The sequence below is a fragment of the Buteo buteo genome, chromosome Z (assembly GCF_964188355.1).
Source record: "Buteo buteo chromosome Z, bButBut1.hap1.1, whole genome shotgun sequence".
Lineage (NCBI taxonomy): Eukaryota > Metazoa > Chordata > Aves > Accipitriformes > Accipitridae > Buteo > Buteo buteo.
In genome coordinates this window covers 23,571,356-23,588,302 of record NC_134204.1, presented here as the reverse complement: position 1 = coordinate 23,588,302, position 16,947 = coordinate 23,571,356, and the positions used below count along the sequence as shown (strand labels likewise).

At 37.7% G+C, this 16,947-nt stretch overlaps 2 protein-coding genes across 8 annotated transcripts in view; one reads left to right on the top strand and one right to left on the bottom strand.

Annotated features, from left to right (window-relative positions):
• CWC27 (CWC27 spliceosome associated cyclophilin) overlaps nucleotides 1-300 on the bottom strand; it is a 119,264-nt gene extending 118,964 nt beyond the window's left edge. For 4 of the 7 annotated variants that reach the window (XR_012649010.1, XR_012649012.1, XR_012649011.1 and 1 more), the window contains exon 1: nucleotides 63-299. Coding sequence is in view for 2 of the 7 variants with exons in the window: in XM_075020752.1 (XP_074876853.1) it covers nucleotides 63-104 (42 nt within the window). In the remaining 5 variants the exon portion in view is untranslated. Of the gene's footprint in view, nucleotides 1-62 lie in introns of all 7 variants that reach the window. The other 3 variants (XR_012649009.1, XM_075020752.1, XM_075020751.1) reach the window with 2 other exon arrangements.
• Nucleotides 301-419: 119 nt separating this feature from the next.
• On the top strand, nucleotides 420-8,761 carry SREK1IP1 (SREK1 interacting protein 1). Its single transcript, XM_075020753.1, has 5 exons — nucleotides 420-525; nucleotides 3,242-3,289; nucleotides 4,709-4,849; nucleotides 6,954-7,032; nucleotides 8,402-8,761. The coding sequence occupies exons 1-5, from the start codon at nucleotides 513-515 to the stop codon at nucleotides 8,589-8,591; spliced, it is 471 nt and encodes a 156-aa protein (XP_074876854.1). The 5' UTR covers nucleotides 420-512; the 3' UTR covers nucleotides 8,592-8,761.
• Nucleotides 8,762-16,947: the final 8,186 nt, after the last annotated feature.

The following is a 16,947-nucleotide window of genomic DNA, read 5'->3' as shown; positions in this document are numbered from 1 at the left end:
AGCTCCCCTCCACCCGATGGCCTGGCCAGCCCACCGCGGTCCCTGCCCCCGGCGAGCCTCACCTTGCCGTTGGTGGGGGGCTCCTGGATGTAGATGTTGCTCATGGTCGGGAAAGGAGCGTCCCAGCAGGCGATCAACCGCCCGGGCTCGATGCTCTAGCTACCCTTCCTCTCTAACGCTTCCTACCGCCCCGAGCGTCCCGCCATCTTGGGCGCCTCTATGAAGCCCAGGGAGGTGGTGAAGAGGCTGCGCAGGCCAGGAGGAAGGACGAAGGGATGAGTCCCCGGTCAGAGTCTCTACGAGAGTCGCTGAGGAAGCAAGTTTTTTCAGAAAGACGTGGAGGCTTCCCCAGACAGCTGCAGTCCTTCCCCGTGTCTCCCGCCCGCTACTGAGGCCCCCCGTCCTCACTGTGAGTGGTACGGTCCGAGAGTGCGCCGAGAAAAGCCTTCCGGCGGGGAGAGGCGCCGCTGCAGGCCCGGGCCGGGCAGGCGAGGACGGCGGCGGGACGTGCCATGGCTCTGCCGGGTGAGGGGCTCCCGGCCGGGTCTGCGGGGAGAGAAGGGGCAACAGCCGGCTGTCCCCAGGGCTGGCATGTTGTGAAGGGGAAATAAGTGGCGGCGGGTTGACGGAAATATGTGGCGGCGGGAGGCGCGCGACCGCGCGTCGCCGTGGGAGTTTCCACAGAGGCGCGTCGAGCTGAGGCCGCGGGGGCTGCCGGCGGAGCGACGCTGCTCCGGTCAGGTCTGCACAGCCGGTTTTCTAACCCGGCTGGCGTGGGGGCAGCGGGAGGGAGATGGCCGGGGGTGGGGTGTCAGGCCGGCCGTTGATGAGCGCAGCCATGCAGTCGCTTCCCCCTCGGCCTGCGGGGCCTCTCCCCAGCGTTTCGGAGAGTGATGACCAAGTGCTAGGTTCCTACCGTCTGCTAGTATCACCCGCCTTCTTTAAAGTTCGATCCGGAGAATGGTTGTTGTCAGGCTCGGTTTTCCTCCTCAGCTTTTGTTCTGGATTAACGTTTGTGTCCCACTAGGTCATTGTTCAAATAGACCCGTTGAGAGCGATGGTGAGACAGGGCAGGCAGAAACGCTTGTGCTCTTTGCAAGGTATTTAGATCTGTGTTAGCCAAACCTGCAGCCGTTGCTTCCTAATTTTTTCTTCATCCTGAGGCATGAGGAGTTTGGTTGGAGCACAGCTGAACAAACCTGAGCTCTGGTAAGCTTCTTCTCTTAAGAAAAGAGAAGACCGTAACAAGCTTGTTCCCATTCTAGAAGGGGGGTCTTGAGGAAGACATCTTACGTCTGCATTCAAAGGTTCCTGAAGCTTTTTTTTGCAACCTTGTGCTCCACTGAATTAATGAGGTCCTTAGTGATGGTTGCTGCTGTGTTGGTTGTTAATTTTCTTGAGGATTAATACCTGGGAAGAAGAGGGTGAGAAAAGGAAGTTTCTACTGATTTGTTTGCTTTTAATCATCTAGTCTAAAACCTTCTTTCTAACATTATTATTTAAAGCCAAAAATAGTAATAAAATTTCAGTCTCAGGAGTTTGGTGGGACTATTTCGTGACAGCGTTCTTGTCATCTGCTGGGTATTGCTATTGGAAATCCTGACAAATGGCACCTGCACGTGTTGTCCCACGAGCGGGGTTCGGTATCCGGTGTGCAATGTGCCAATCTTGCACACAAAGCCGAGATACCTGTTTATTTCATGTCTGCGCAGAGGTGGGTGCCAGGTGGTAACTCCACAAAGCTGGCACACAACACCAAAGAACTACAACGTTATTTATTCTGTTACATGATTGGTAAAAACCCACCTAAATTTACATTCGTTTGTTAGCAGCCACCCTCTCATCTGCTATTGGCTGGTTATATTTAAATTAGCCTCGCTTGCTATGTAGATTAGCACGCGGGGGTAGGGGGGTGGGGAGGGGAAATTCTTCCAGGCAGGAATTGAGTTGGTGGTCAGGATCTCCCCCTGCCACCTTTACCTTTCCCCTAGTTTGTGCTGCTTTGGCAATCATCTGGCCTTTGGCCCATTCTGGGGCAGGATGTTTCCTTTTATGAGTCTTTAGTTCCCTCTGTTATTCTGAGTAGAATTTTCTTAAGACAGTACTTGTCTCAGTAAATCAAATTCTAAATTCATGGAGCTGATGTACCCCCTTTCTGGTTCTCTAATTTCTGTCATGGATTTCTTGTTATGTTTGCTTATTTATTTATTTAAGTAAATGACCTAGTTATTCAGAAAACTGTGTGTAACTGTTTAAGTCACTGTTTTTTTCATTATGTATTCATTTGGAAGATAGAAGGGCACTCTTTGATTTTGGAAATTCAGTTGTGACTTTCATGGTGAATAGGCTCAGGTGATTAAAAGTAAGACTGATGTATTTCTGGGGATGGGTCTCTGGGTTTTCTCTTCTGAGTCACATCTTACGGTGTCTAACTGAACTGTGGGCTCAGATGGGAAAATCACTCACTTTCTATACCTAAAATTTGCAATGTTCTGGTCCTCCTTCCTGCATATCATCTGTGAACTTTTCTGTTATGCTCTTCACTTTACTCCATATTTGCTTTCTTGCACCCATTAATTCTTTGTATTTGATACCATGTTGCCTGGATTCAGAATAATTTAAGAATTTGTTTAGCTGCTTTTTTTTTTTTTTTAGAAATTGCTTCTATCTGTCTTTTGTCACTTTTCAGGAGTGTTGGTATATGTCTCTTTTTTTTTCTTTTTTTTGTCTGCTTTTAATTGTCTTTTTAAGACAGTTCCTGTAATTAAAATGTAAATTGCTTCAGAGTTTCCAGTGCATGTCTGTCAACATCCGTGCACTTTTAGAATTTATAAGTACATTTGTAGTGCACAGTTATGGATCACTGGAATGTCTCATAGCTATTACCATGTTCATACTGTAACTAAACAAATACAAGCTTTCAGAGAAGTGGAATAATTATTAAAATCATAATGGAAAGGTCATAATAAATCAAATGAGGATTTGGCAATAAGTTACATGAAATGAAATGATCTGTAGCAGTTTATACTAGCCAAATTTGTTCTGATAGATTACTCTACAGAGGAGTGACCTTAGAAATGCACTGTTTTGCCTTTTTTTAAGTTTTTTTAAGAGATCTTAGTGTACTTAATACTCTGAGGAGCGATCAGTCCTGTTGGTGCATTGACACTATCAAGCCAGATTTAAAAGAAACTTGAGAGTTCTGTTTAGCAACACCTAATAGTGAAATGTTCTCTTTCAGGTGGAAATAAGGATAACATCAGAGCAGGATGTAAGAAGTGCGGCTACCGTAAGTCTGTAGTAAGCAATATGAAATTACAGTGTTTTCAATTTATGATGTTGGAACAGCCTTTTGAGGAGGGGGCGGGGGGAAACAAAAAAGGGGTGTGCTCACTTGTTGCCCAGACATTTTTCAGTTTAAATTACCATAATTTTATTTATTTATTTCCTATTCATTTTCTGGCTCTGCATACCTATTGCTGCTTTTGAAAACCCTTGAGTTTCACTGAAGAAAATGAAGTATGCTGTTGTGTTCATATATACTACATTTGCAATGCAGTTACTTGAGAAACTTTGACTTGAAAGCATGGGGTTTGCTATCTGCTGAGATTAGCATTTGTGCTGCTTCTGAGTCTCACTGCAAGCTTAGGCAGGCAGTTCAGACCAAGTGAAGTCCACTCTGCTTTTAAAGGAGAAATAATTTAAAATCTATATGATCTTATTAATCACTAACTCTTATTTTTAGAACAGCGGAGGGGTGGACAGTGTTTTGCTGTGAATTGTGTTGAACTTTTAACAGTGATTTAATCTATTTTTTTAATTAGCTTTATGTGGGTTGAAGGGGAAAAAAGCTTGCTTCGTTGTTTCGCTGTAGACTTTGTCTCCAACAAATTTTGTCAATGAATTGCTTTGTGTATCTGTTCTTCCAAAGGAATATGGATATCAATATAGATTTAGTGCTTCATTTCTACATGCAGTAAGTATCAGAAGCTTTCTGGAAGAGAAGGAAACTTGTAGTCAAATCACACAACCTATATTTATGTTCCTAAATGTTCTGTCTTCAAGATACAGGTATTTTGTTACAAAGAACATAAGTTTATTTCAATTGCTACTTGAATTCCTGTGTCTTTAGCTTAGTTTCTCCCAAACCATATCTTCAATTTGTTTTGTTTCTCTTTTTTATTTCAGTAGGTGTATCCAGGACAAGATTTCTAACTCTGGTTGAGATTATTGAGATGTAACTTAGAAAACTAAAAATACTAGTCAAGTAGTAGTTTAGTCAGTATTATGTACTGGTTGTTAAAGATTGTCTCACAAGCAAATAGGATTCTTTGTTTCACTAGAGGGAGACAAAAAAGAGCAATATAACACACTTGCTGTATTTTTAAAAATATTTCACTGCATGCTTTTAGGTAATTTCTTCAGGAAGGATCTTAGACCCTTAAAAAATAAAAAGTAAAGGTTGGACAAAATCTTTAACAGAAATAAGAGAGAGGTCGTAAAGCACTATTAAATGGAATAACATTGCACAACCTCTCAAAATTCTTTGAGGCTTGTTCAAAGTAAGCCTTCTCCCTCGTCGTTCACAGATTGCAGCCTAGCCTTTTTTCACTTCTAAAAACTGAGTAATACTAAAATAGGTGTTCTTTAGTTTCTGGTATTTTTTGGTAAATTACAATTTTTCTTTCTGAATGTTTGTTTTGTTCAGCTGGTCATCTGACATTTGAATGTCGAAACTTCCTCCGAGTAGATCCTCAAAGAGATATTGTTTTAGATGTTAGCAGCACTAGCAGTGAAGACAGCGAGGAAGAAGAACTACAGAGATTGCAAGCTTTGCGTGAAAAAAAGAGTAAGGTGGTTTTTGGGGGTTTTTTTCTTAAAGAGCAAATTGGGTAACGGTCTTCTGAAGTACTGGAACTTTCATTTTATCCTTTTTGATAACTACTCTTAGTTCTTTTAGCCTGTGCTTTAAAAATATGTCTTTTATTTCATGTGTTCAGACTTCAGAGATTTGATACACCCATGTCTTCTTTTTTTATTATTATTAATTCCTGTCATAGGAAATTAGTAATGTACCCATTCGGAACATCTCAAAAAGGGCTCCTAAATACAAAAGATTATAAGACTGTTACTAAGAAGCTGCTTAGGAGAAAATGACATGGGTGTTTTGAGTTAATCTTCTGATTATGGCATGTAGTTTAAACATCTTAAAGTTGACAGTAACTCTCAAAACTAATGACAAATACAACAGCTGAATTTCTCTCCAGTTTCTAAGTAGTGTTTTGACTGAAACAGCTAGTGAATTGAATTTAAACATTCATATTTGGAGAGGTACTGTTCTCTGTTTGGAAGGTCTGAGCTTCAACTGTTTGTCAGAGAGAAAATAGGTGGGTTATTTAGCAGATACTTGAGTTTATTTGAGACTCCAAAGAGGCTGTTCCCCTAAGTAAGAAGGGGATGTTGTTCCACCATAGCATGTTTTAAATGAATGAATATTCTTCCCCTCTGCCCGTTGAAACATCATGTTTTCTTCTGTTGCTCTCACATTCCAGACTTGACATTCAGTTCCTGCTAAAGATGCTATTTAGGAAGGAGAAGGGATAGATAGAACCCTGTAATTTGCTGGAATACTTCAAAAGAAATGGATAGTCTGCTTGTCAGGAGTGCTGAATTGGTACTGCAACAGTCCTTTCTTGGAACAAGTCTCTGTGGAAAAACTTTTTCCCACTTATTATGTACTTCTGAATGTAAGGGTGTTTTTCTGCCCTAAACTGATTGAAGATGGGTATCTGCAGGAAAAACAGCTCTTTAGTTGATCTTGTAATATCCCTGTTTATTATGCTCTTTTTCAAACTGTGGCTGCTATAGGTAAGGACATATGTATCTTTAACTGTCAATAATCTAGGCAGGATTTTGCGATTTTCAAGTGGCCTCATCTTCTCAAGATTTTTGCACTGTTTGCACTTAGATTTTTTACTGTTTTCTTAAAACAATACTGAGTGCTTGTTCGCACATTCTTGTTCATGTTTTTTAATTGCCCCAAAAGTAATTTGCTTTTTGTAACTCATGTTGAATTCTTTTCAAATTTCACTCCAGAACATAGAGACCAGTAATTTCTATTTGTGGTAGCAAATGAATAACTGCACTAGCATGCAGACTCTATGGAAAGTTATTTGTATGACAGAAGTAAGGTGAAATGCTCAAAATTAGCTACCTGTTTTAAGGATAAATTGTAAAGCCAGTATTTTCCTGTTAGCTGACATTGTAATGTGTATTTATGTAGTGGATTTGCATTTCAGAGAATTCAGAAATACTTTTTGAACTGGTGTAGAAAAGCCTAAGGTCAGAAATTTCATCCAGTATGATAACAATATTGCTTATAAGTGAAATGTGAAGGTACTATACAATATTATACAGTGTTAGGGCAGGAAACAAACATGACCAGATGAGGGGTGACTCTTCTGCCAATTTTTGTAGACAGTGTATTGACAGTAACTCAAATTTATCTTAGTTATGCCATAGCTATTTGTGAAGTGTGAAATGAGGATATGTGAATATAATTCATGTAAGCCTAAGGCAATATTCTTTTTTTTTTGTACATTCTAGTTAAATAACCTTTTTCAGACTTGGGCAAGTCTTTTAAAATACAGGATATGAAAACCTAAAGCTGATGTAAAAATACTGGAAAAGTCACAACTTTTTGCTATGTTTTATGGGCTTTCCTTCATTCTTAGTGCTTAGATCAAAGTCATTAGAATGTAAGTTGTATAAAAAGTTCTGCTGCTGTGCAAAATATTTCTGAAATTGCTATACTAGACCAGAATTTGGAGGAAGGAAAAGAAAAACTTTTAACATGAATTTTGTGGTAACTTTACATTGCTGTTGAAGCCACTCTTTTAATGCTGATCTTAATTCAGACAAGTGTTTTGTAAACTGTAACTTTTTATCCATAGATCTAAATGAGGAGGAAGAAAAAAAGAAACAAAAAAGAAAAAGCAAAGAAAAAAACAGATTAAAGAGACCAAGGAAACGGTAACTCTATCACACACCTGTTTTAATTTCAAACCAGAACTTTAGAAATATTCCTGATGTTTGGTTTTTTTCTCAGAAAACATTGCTTTTGATGCAAGTTTATTTGCAAGTACATCTTTTGTTTGAAAAGCTTCCTGTTTTCCAGTGAGAACTTGTTTGTTCTTTGGGTAACGGTAAATCCACAGGCTTTCTGCTGCAGAGCTAGGACCATGGAAGTCTAGAAAGTTCTAGCAAGCTGGAGGTCTGCAGGTCTGAGAAAGCAATAGTCCCTCTGACTATCCAACACTAGGCAAGATGTGGTGGGAAAAGAACAAGAAGTCAGGAGGATTATGGGCTTGGTCCCTATCATGGTTTCAGCCCAGCCACGCAGCCACTCACTCACTCCTCCTGCCCCTGTCTGGTGGGATGGGGAGAAGAATCAAAGGAAAAAAGAAAAAAAAAAAAAAAAAACCAAAAACCAAAAAACAACAACAAAAAACCCCAAACCTAAAAAATGGAACCTCAAGGGCTGAGATAAGGACAATTTACTGGGACAACACAAAAAGAGAAGTTACAACAACAATGGTACTAATAAAAGAGTATACAAAACAAGTGATGCACAGTGCAACTGCTCACCACCCGGAACCCGACTCGGAGTATTGACATTTTCCCCCTTCCTTGTTCACATAGTGTAGCTCTAACTTACATTTATGAAGACAGTAGAAGAGAGTCAGTCTGTTGGCTATAGTCTTTACATGCAAGTAATTAATAGTTAATCATGTAAACAGTAGCGCAAAACTGCGCTCTTGAGTATAATAATCGTGACTTTTCTTTATTGTCATCTCAATTCTGATATGTATGTAATCACTTATCACTGCTGGTTAGAGACCACTATTACCAGCTGCAAGAGCATCCAAATTTGTCATACCTGTTTCTCTTGGATTTTTGCATGAGAGAAACACATTAAGATTTGTCTGAAGGCATTACTGTAGTATTGTTATTGATCATGTGATGTTTTAAAAGCTGGAAGCTCTAACTTACTGTCATACTTTCACTTTTCTGTTGGTCTGTACTCTCAGTCTTTTTCTTATTGAAGGTTGAAAAACACACAACTTGCCTATTCCATTGTTAATTAAACTGTATTATAAACATACTGCTTTTCTGGCACGATAGTCTTAATTAGAAAAGTTGTCGTTCAGTTGAACATGCAGACTGAGACATCATAAGCTTTCCAGTGGACACTACTTTACAAATTCTACACCAAATTCGATTTGTGACATTATATAAATACTGAAATTAAAAAACCCACATTATCCTTGTGGCATTTTCCTTCTTTAATTACATATCAATTTCTCTCTCTCTGTTTTTGGTTTTGTTTTTTTTTTACTAGATCTTCCTCATCAAGTGCAGCTGAAGAGGATAGGCCAAAGTCAAAAAAACAAAAAGCACACAAAAAAGAAAGGCAAAAGGAAAAAAAAAATAAATCTAAGAAAGGAAAACATCATAAAAAGGAGAAAAAGAAGAGACGAAAGGAAAAAAGTTCATCTTCTGATAGTTCAGACAGTTCTAGTAGCGACTGAGGTGCTGGTGTATTTTTGTGTTCACTTCTGCAGAGAATGTGATTTTCCTTTCAAATCAAATTTATTTATGCTTTGCAATGCTGTTGTTTTAAAATGAGATGTATATTTTTAAGAAATTGATTTGCAAATATCAGTGCTTCAAATTATTAAATGGATCATTTGGGAAAAGATCTGCTCTTCTATTTCAAGTTTATTAGTACTAAACCATGCAAGTTTAACTAGATCTTCGCTCTTATTCTTAGTTCAGTAGTGATTAGTTGTGTTTGGAATCCTTTACACTAGGATATGGTAAACATCAGTTTGCAAGTCTTTGTGCAGAAAGATTTGGACTTAAATATGCTTAATGTCAGAATGGTTATATCAAATTTGGAAATTGAAGTGAGATTTTCTATTATGTTATCCTTTAAATAAATGTATGTTTTGCATAACATTTTCTACTTACATACATTAGTCAGTAAGTGTAAATATGAAATAGTTTGGGTCCAGAGAAGGGAAAGAATGGGCAATGAGAAGCTAAAAGAGATTGCTCCTTCAAAATTATCTTCTAAAATTGATTTAGTTGTAGACTATGAAACACAATTACACATTTTTTCAAAGTCCTTTCTTTTTATTCAGGTTTTGTTCTTTTACAATTATGGCCATTTCATCTTTGATAGACGTAAAGTGCCACTTCCTAACACTGGGTGACTGTCCAGCAAGATTGTTTACAAAGTTCTAGGATCCATGTTAATACAGTATGTGGTGATTAATGCCTACATGAACCAAAATAGGAAATTCAGACTGACAGTTGACAAGAATTGTCTCCATTCATTCTAATAAAACTCCCACTGAAAAGTTAAAAAACAAGCAAACAAACCTCTTGTGGAATGCAAGCAATCTATCATGAAGTCGGTAGCAAAATTTACCACTTGCTATTGGGAGCAATGTTAAGCATGTCAAAATTTTATAACTGGATTCTGGTGTATCCAATTCATATCTTGTAATGTGGTAGTGTACAGGTTCAAGACAAACTGATACTTTTGAGTTGAGCAGATTTTAGATATCTAATCCTACCCCAGAAATGCCTAAACCTCAAAGTGCCTATGTTTACAGCTTCTTGAAAATGCTCTTCATGCCTGCAGTTTTTAGATTTGTTTGGTTTTTTTTTTTTCTTAGATGCAGAATGCTTCCACCTGAGCAGCTTGGCATACAGCTGCTCTGTAAGTCTCGTGGGAGTCAAAATATGAGGAAGAGCAACACCTTCTTCACAATAATTTCCAGTGCCTATGTTTTCTACAGTGGGTTAGAGCATTGAGTCAGTATGAAGTATTCTGTGGTATTTCGGTGGTTACTGCTATTTGGCCTGAAAGTGAGATCCCTAGATCTAACTCTGTCTTTCAGACTTTTATGTTTCACACCTAGTACCCTTATTGTTGGGCAATTTGTGCTGTAGGTGCTGTGCTAGTGAACATTAAAAGATCAAAATACTCATGGAAGCCACAGAGCAAAGAGAAGTAATCTGTAACTTTCTATGTAGGTCTCTCAGTAGAGGATGGCAAGAGTCCTTGCATCTGCTGGCTTTGGTCCAATCTAATTTTTCAGGTCATATATCATGATTTCTTGGATGGGCTTGGATAATACACCTGAAGAGAGACCGGACTCCTTAATTAGCTGATACCTGTGCATAGTATAAGGAACATTTCTTTAATCAGTACTAATTTAACAGATTTTGCCCCCCTGTTCACTCTAGTCTCCTTACTGTTGCTGTGGCTGTTAGGGCTTATTTTTGACTGGGTTATTTCTCTAAGCCAGACATTCTGTAGAGAGCAACAGGGGAGTTGTGGGCTAATTAAGCCAGTACTGTTGCTGAAGGAAATATTTAGTCAAGCCACTGCTTCAGACACAAATCACTGTGATATTTTTTCCCCTAAAATGTTCCTTACTTAATGAGATTGGAAGGATTATTAGAGTTAGGGGAATTCAGAATTCATATGTAATTCTCCCATGGTCTTCTCATGATCTCGCTATGACCCAGGGATGCCAATTCTGGGGAATGGGAGTTTGTACCTTATTGGTTTCATGATTTTTGAAAGGTTCATCTGAAGACAAGGAACTGAAGGGAAATTTTACTGACCTTTCTGTACCAGAATGGCTGAAGAGTTTATTAAACAACACTTACTAGAGTTAGTATATCTCTATGCATAAGTATAATTTATCCATCAAACTATATTTAATGACAAATTAGAGAACAGGTAGATGCTTAAAGTTCAGAAAAGCGACTGGTATGTTGGTAGTGTTCCTTATACTTCTGTGTAGTTTCAAAAAACCATTTTAGATTCTAGTTCTAATTGTTGAAATCAAAAGATTACCTGTCTAAATGATAGTGCAGTTACCTTCCATGTGGCATTACAGCAGCTATTTGTGATAGTTACAATGGTATTTTGTAGAAGAGTGTAAGGCATGAATTTCAGTGTTTGTGTTTTGCCTCTTGTACTAGCGTATATAGATTTTCATACCGGAAGAAGGCTGTTCTAATTTGAATAATTTAAATATCACTATTTTCTCAATTCATGCATTTATATAACAGAGCATATCATGTGTCAGCTTATTTTTCAGGCCATATTCCCATTTTATTTACAAAGATGTACATTAAAGTCACTAGATTTTGCCACAGGTGTGCTCAAGATTTCAGGTGTATTAACTGATACATCAAGGAGATGCTGAACAGTTCTCTGCCAAGTTAATATTTGCTAATCTTTAAAAGTGATATAAAAATAAATATTACTATTTTTCTTATTTGGTTTAGCCGTCATTTTAGTGAGTCTGATGTGTTGTAATAAATGTTACTGTTTCACTTGAGTACCAGCCTGACCCAAAATGCCTACTCTCATTCCAGAAAAAGAAGTGACGTTCAGCAGGTTTAGGTATCAAGACACGATTTCTAATTAAAACTCAACTATTTCTTCACTCCTATCAATTGTTATTAGCCTCAGTTTTCATGAATCACTCTTTCAAGGGCAATGCCTGATGTAACTGCTGCTGTTGTACAGGCCCAAGGTATTGATTGTATGCGTGCTACTCAACAAGCACCAAAGATCTTACAATACAAAGGTGATGCCTGTACAAACAAGGACTGTCCTTCCCTGTCAGCTTATCTCAGTTACAGAATGAAATGCCTATTTTCAGAAAGAAAGACAAAAATCATGCATGTGAATAGTATATGGGGTGGGATGAAAAAAAGAAATGAAGGCAAGGGCATGACAAATGGATAGACTAATGAAGTCAATAACCTCCATACACCTTACAATAAGCTCTGAAATGCATATCAACCTCTGTCAATAAGCACCAGGAAACAAAGTAGGTGCCTGGTGTTTTCTTCAGTCTTCTTTCCCAGATAGTGGAAGAAGAATGTTCACATGTGCAATCCACCTACTAGCTGGGGAACAGACTGTGCTATAAAATGCACCAAAAGCTGGAATCACTGAATCAAAGCTGAATTAAGCTATTGTTTCACAAATAGCTAAAGGAAATACACATTCACAGCACAAAAATTACAGGTTCACCATTCTCTGCAGCATGTGAGACACCATGGAAAACTCTTCACTCTGTTTCTTGAGGTGAAGGATGTATACTTTTTAATGTCCCTAGAGTAATGGAAAGTTATTTTCAGCACAATCAAATAAGTTTATATAACACGTTTTACATTAATTTGAATACATATAAGATTGGCAGGGGGGTTGAGCAACAATGCAATAATCTTTTTCTCTTTAGTCTTTGCTACAGTTACTCTTCCATGCTTAGTAGTTTTCATGATCTTGAGACATTTTATCAATATGAACATACTTGCTATCTTTATGATCTCTTCTGAGTTATTTTACTTGCTACTAGCATCAGTTTGTAGCATGAGAAAAGTGATGTATATGTCACTGATCATTTAACAATTTAATATTAGCTTTCTGGTTTACCATTACAGGCTCCTTTACCATAATTTTTTTTTAATAATTATTTTTTATAATTTACCATCAATATTACACCATCACTTGTTGAATTTACTTTTTTTAAATTATTGCATTCGGTAGTGTCAGCTTGTGTTGTTTCCAGGAGTTTTTCCTGAGTATTTTCTGCAGGTTAGTCAGATACTTATTTTGTTGTATCCTGAACTCTCTTTAATGGTCTACACTGGTTCTTGTGCAGTCTGCAAGGGCTACCGTAAATGAAGGACAAACAAAAATATTAGCCACAGATACCCAAGAGGTGGAAAAATAAATTCTGAGTGTTACAGTATTATTATATAGCTCTAAAACTGAAGAGTTTTGTCTTCTTTTTTCTTTCAGCAATAAATCATGGTGAAGAATCATAATACAGCTAAGAATTGCAACGAGGCAATTACAGCTAGAAAAAATTGCAGTGTCTAACTGTGAACTTGGAACAGACTGAGTAGCCTGACAGGTTTGATCTTTAAGGAGATCAAAGCTGCTGAGATAATTAATGCATATTGAACTCTGTATTTGCTCAGTGCTTTTATACTTGACAACAAGTCAAGAAAGTCATAGCTGCAGGTCACTCCAATGACTATCATGAGTAACGAATCTGACATGGTGCTTGTTGTTTGTTTCATACAATAATCAGTTCCAGAGATTTCTGAGCTGTATTTTCAGCAGTTCGTCTTTTGCAGTTCCTCACATCTTCTCTCCCCAGTCAAAAAAGGGTGCAATCTGTATGCAGAACAGAATGTCAAATATCACAAACCTTTTAACTCTTAACAGATTATTCAGTAGTGCACTGCAGTGTCCACAATGGAGCTGGCAGTGAAGCAATTAGAAAGTAGTTCTGACATTGCCATGTTTCAGGGACTTACCTACCTTAACTTGTCAAAATTACTGTACACCAGAGACTCTTTTAGGGAAAACACACACTTGGTGCCTCTTACCGCAATTCCTCTACCTCAATACGGTAGTACCTGAGAAGGGCATTAATGGAGATTGTAAGCTGCACATCACAATAAATAAGAACAAGGATGGATAGAAAAATGTGCCAAAAGTGCTTCTATAATAAAAATGGCAGAACACTGAAACCGTTCACAAGAAATTCTAGTATAACAATCATGAAGATGAATTTAGGGGATAAAGAAGAACATGAGATGAGGTGGTGGTAGCAGAAAATAAGCAATTGCAGAAGAGGTACAAGAACGAAGAAACTAAAGGGATTAGAGAAATTAGGAAAATTAGGAAAAGATACAAGCAGTCTAAACCAATGATTATCCAGTACAGCAAAATCCTTTCCTGTCCAGAATATGATATATTTTTATGTTAAAAAAATTTATAAATTATTTGAGAAAGAAGATCAGAGGGAAATGTTTGTCTAGAAATGCAAATATTCCACTAAAATGTTGTGGTTTAAATAACAGCAATAAAGGAGAAAAGTCTGTAATAGAAACAGGCTATTTAGTAGAGTTCATTTAAACTCTAGCATAGTATTTAAAACGTGACTATTGTTTACAGTTTCCTGTTTAAATGAAATATTTGTCCCAGTGAGAAAGTGTACCATGAAGAAGAATGATTAATGCTTATTTATCTCTATTGTAAATAAATATTCCTGAGGCTTTAACTTAGTGTAATAGTTTATAAAATATCCTGGCAGAATTTTGACCACTAGAGAATTTCAACAAAGAATTAAGTTGAGCTGTAAGAAACACTCTCTATAGTAACAGCAGAAAGGCTAACTTGCCAAAAAATTACTACAGGATGCTTGTTTCCCTTTGAGGTTCTGCCTCAATTCTGATCAGCTCTCTAGTGAGGTATTGAAATTAAAGAAGTTTCTGTGGTATTAAGCCCAACTTCAGAGCAAAAGAAGTAAGGAAGATGATGTTTTCTTTCTGAGAGACTAGGCTGCTTGTGCTAGGGACTAGGAATGCAAGGTACTGGAAGAAGGATGAAAGATTGGGATCTAACAAAAAGTATTCTTGTGGATTGGTACCCATGAGAACTTGAATATTTCTTTCAAAGGAGAAAAAGCAGACTCTTAATCCTTTGAAAGATACCAATTTTTTTAGATAGATAACCTTGACTCCCTTAAGGAAATCTCTTCAGTTAGATTTAAATTTTATGAATTTGCTTTGCCAAACCTTTCCAAACCTCTCCAAACCTCTGGAGTGTTCTGAATCTTAAATAATGCTCTCTTTCTAGAAATTCTGCCCGATCTGTTCCATGTGCAATTGCTGTTTCTACTGTGACTGTATCTTCTCCTTACTGAAAGAGGTTAATGGTTTGAATCTGGAAAAAGGTGGCCAAAAGAGTGGCCCACACATTGAAGTGCACAGTGCTCTTGGGATCAGCAGCTTTCTCTCCCCTCCCCGCCCTGGCTTCAGAAGCTTTATTGCTTTTCTTCTAAGTTGCAGCACAGAAAGGATTAAAAAGCCTCTTTTCAGTGCTGACAGTATAAATTATTTCTTTAACTTTTCCCAGATGTCTAAAAAATAATTTTCCAAGTTAACACAGAGAATACAGGAGCTAAGTAAATTAAAGGAAGAAAAAGCAGAGAGGAATAAATGTTTATCTTCCATTGTGAAATTAGCATATGTGTAGATTACTTTTCATTTGATGGCTAAAAATGAATAAGTTATTCCTAATATGAATGAAAAAAAAATCACATGCTTCATATTATTAAATTAAAGGGTGTTTTTGCTCTTTTCTGCATGCTTTAAACAGATCTTTTGTATTCCTAAACAAAGCCTTCATTCATTAAGTTTTCTCCCCTCTTAAATTTGATAAGTGCATTGCATTGGCTTGTTTCAGTAAACTGTTACTGAAGGAACTCAAAACCAGAAGAAAATTGGTATTTACCCAGTCTTCGAGGAGGAAGGCATTTTCACTCTAAAGATATTACTATAGGAGTGTTTACAGGAAACTAGAAAAACTTGACTTTTCAATTAGCAAAATGCAAGTGTATAAGGGTATAATCCTCCCTAAATATTAGGGGATCAGATGTAAATAACAACAAAGAAAGCACTTAAAAGATAATGTAAGTATACAAACAAATTGGTATTAGTTGTCCAGGAGTAGATGTAGGCTGGAAATTGGCAGAAACTTTCTATGCATCAAAGAACTGCAGTCCCAGAAGAACAAGGAATACAACTTCTGAAAGAGGGAGCTTGGTACATGTAATGGCTCAAACAAAGTTGTGGTTGCATGAGACAGTAACAGACTGGACAAGTAGAACTAGGTGCTCTTTTGAACTCCAGAATTCCCATTACTACTGGTACTTAAATACATTTAAAAAGAATGGAAGGGATATAAATATCACACACACAAAAATTTACAGATAATAGGAAATAAGGGGAAGTCTCAAGTACTAGTGTGGAGGATACTGATAGTCCAAAACTAGACGAGTTCAGACAGGAAAATGAAAATGTCTGAGACTGGCAAAATGAGGCTGGATCTGGACAGCAGACTATGCATATGATAGGAGCAGGTTAAGTTGAAAAAAACACATTGAAGTGCACAGCCACCAACTAAGGAACACACGTATACCTCTTACTTGAGATATGACTAAAGCAGTAATTGAAATTTTAAAAATACTAGAAGGAAATAGAATCTCAGGAAAAAGATTTCTAGATTTAGTATAAATGATTCAGCTGTGGAACAGTTTGAAGTCAATGTTTCAACCTTTGCAACACTGTGATCCTTAGAAAATATCTCCTGTCCACTTGAATTTAGCCTGTCTCAGCTCTTTTTGAAGCAGAAATGGAAGGTTCCACTGGTAAAGGATGAGTTTTGCTGCCTGTCAGTCAGTGCCTTCAAGGTCCTGCAACTTAAACCAGACCACAAACTTTCCAAAATAATGCTACAAATGTCTTCAGTGACTGAAGCAACTCAGGACTGAGTGGGAGCAGAAACAGATGACTCTTTAGCTTCTCTTGCTTCTTGCCCATGAAGCTGGATAAAGACACCTCTTACATAGATGATAAGGAGTCTCACCTCTATGCTGACATAAAACCAGTAGGCATTTTAAAAAGAGACATCAGTGCACCACTGTGCATTTATTCTTGAAGGGGGATAAAAGTTGGTTATTGTATTTTTCCCATTTTCTGACACAGATTTTCTTAGTTGAACATGAAATCAAGATAAAAGTATAATTTAAAATTGTAATATTAACCTTTCCTTATGACGGCATGATGTACTGGTTTTGGCTGGCTGTCATGGTTTAATCCCAGTTGGCAACTAAGCCCCGCACAGCTGTTCGCTAACTCCCCTCACAGTGGGGTGGGGGAAGACAATCAGAAAAGTAAAAGTGAGAAAACTCATGGGCTGAGATAGAGACAGTTTATTAGGTAAAGCACAAGCTGCTCACACAAGCAAAGCAAAACAAGGAATTCATT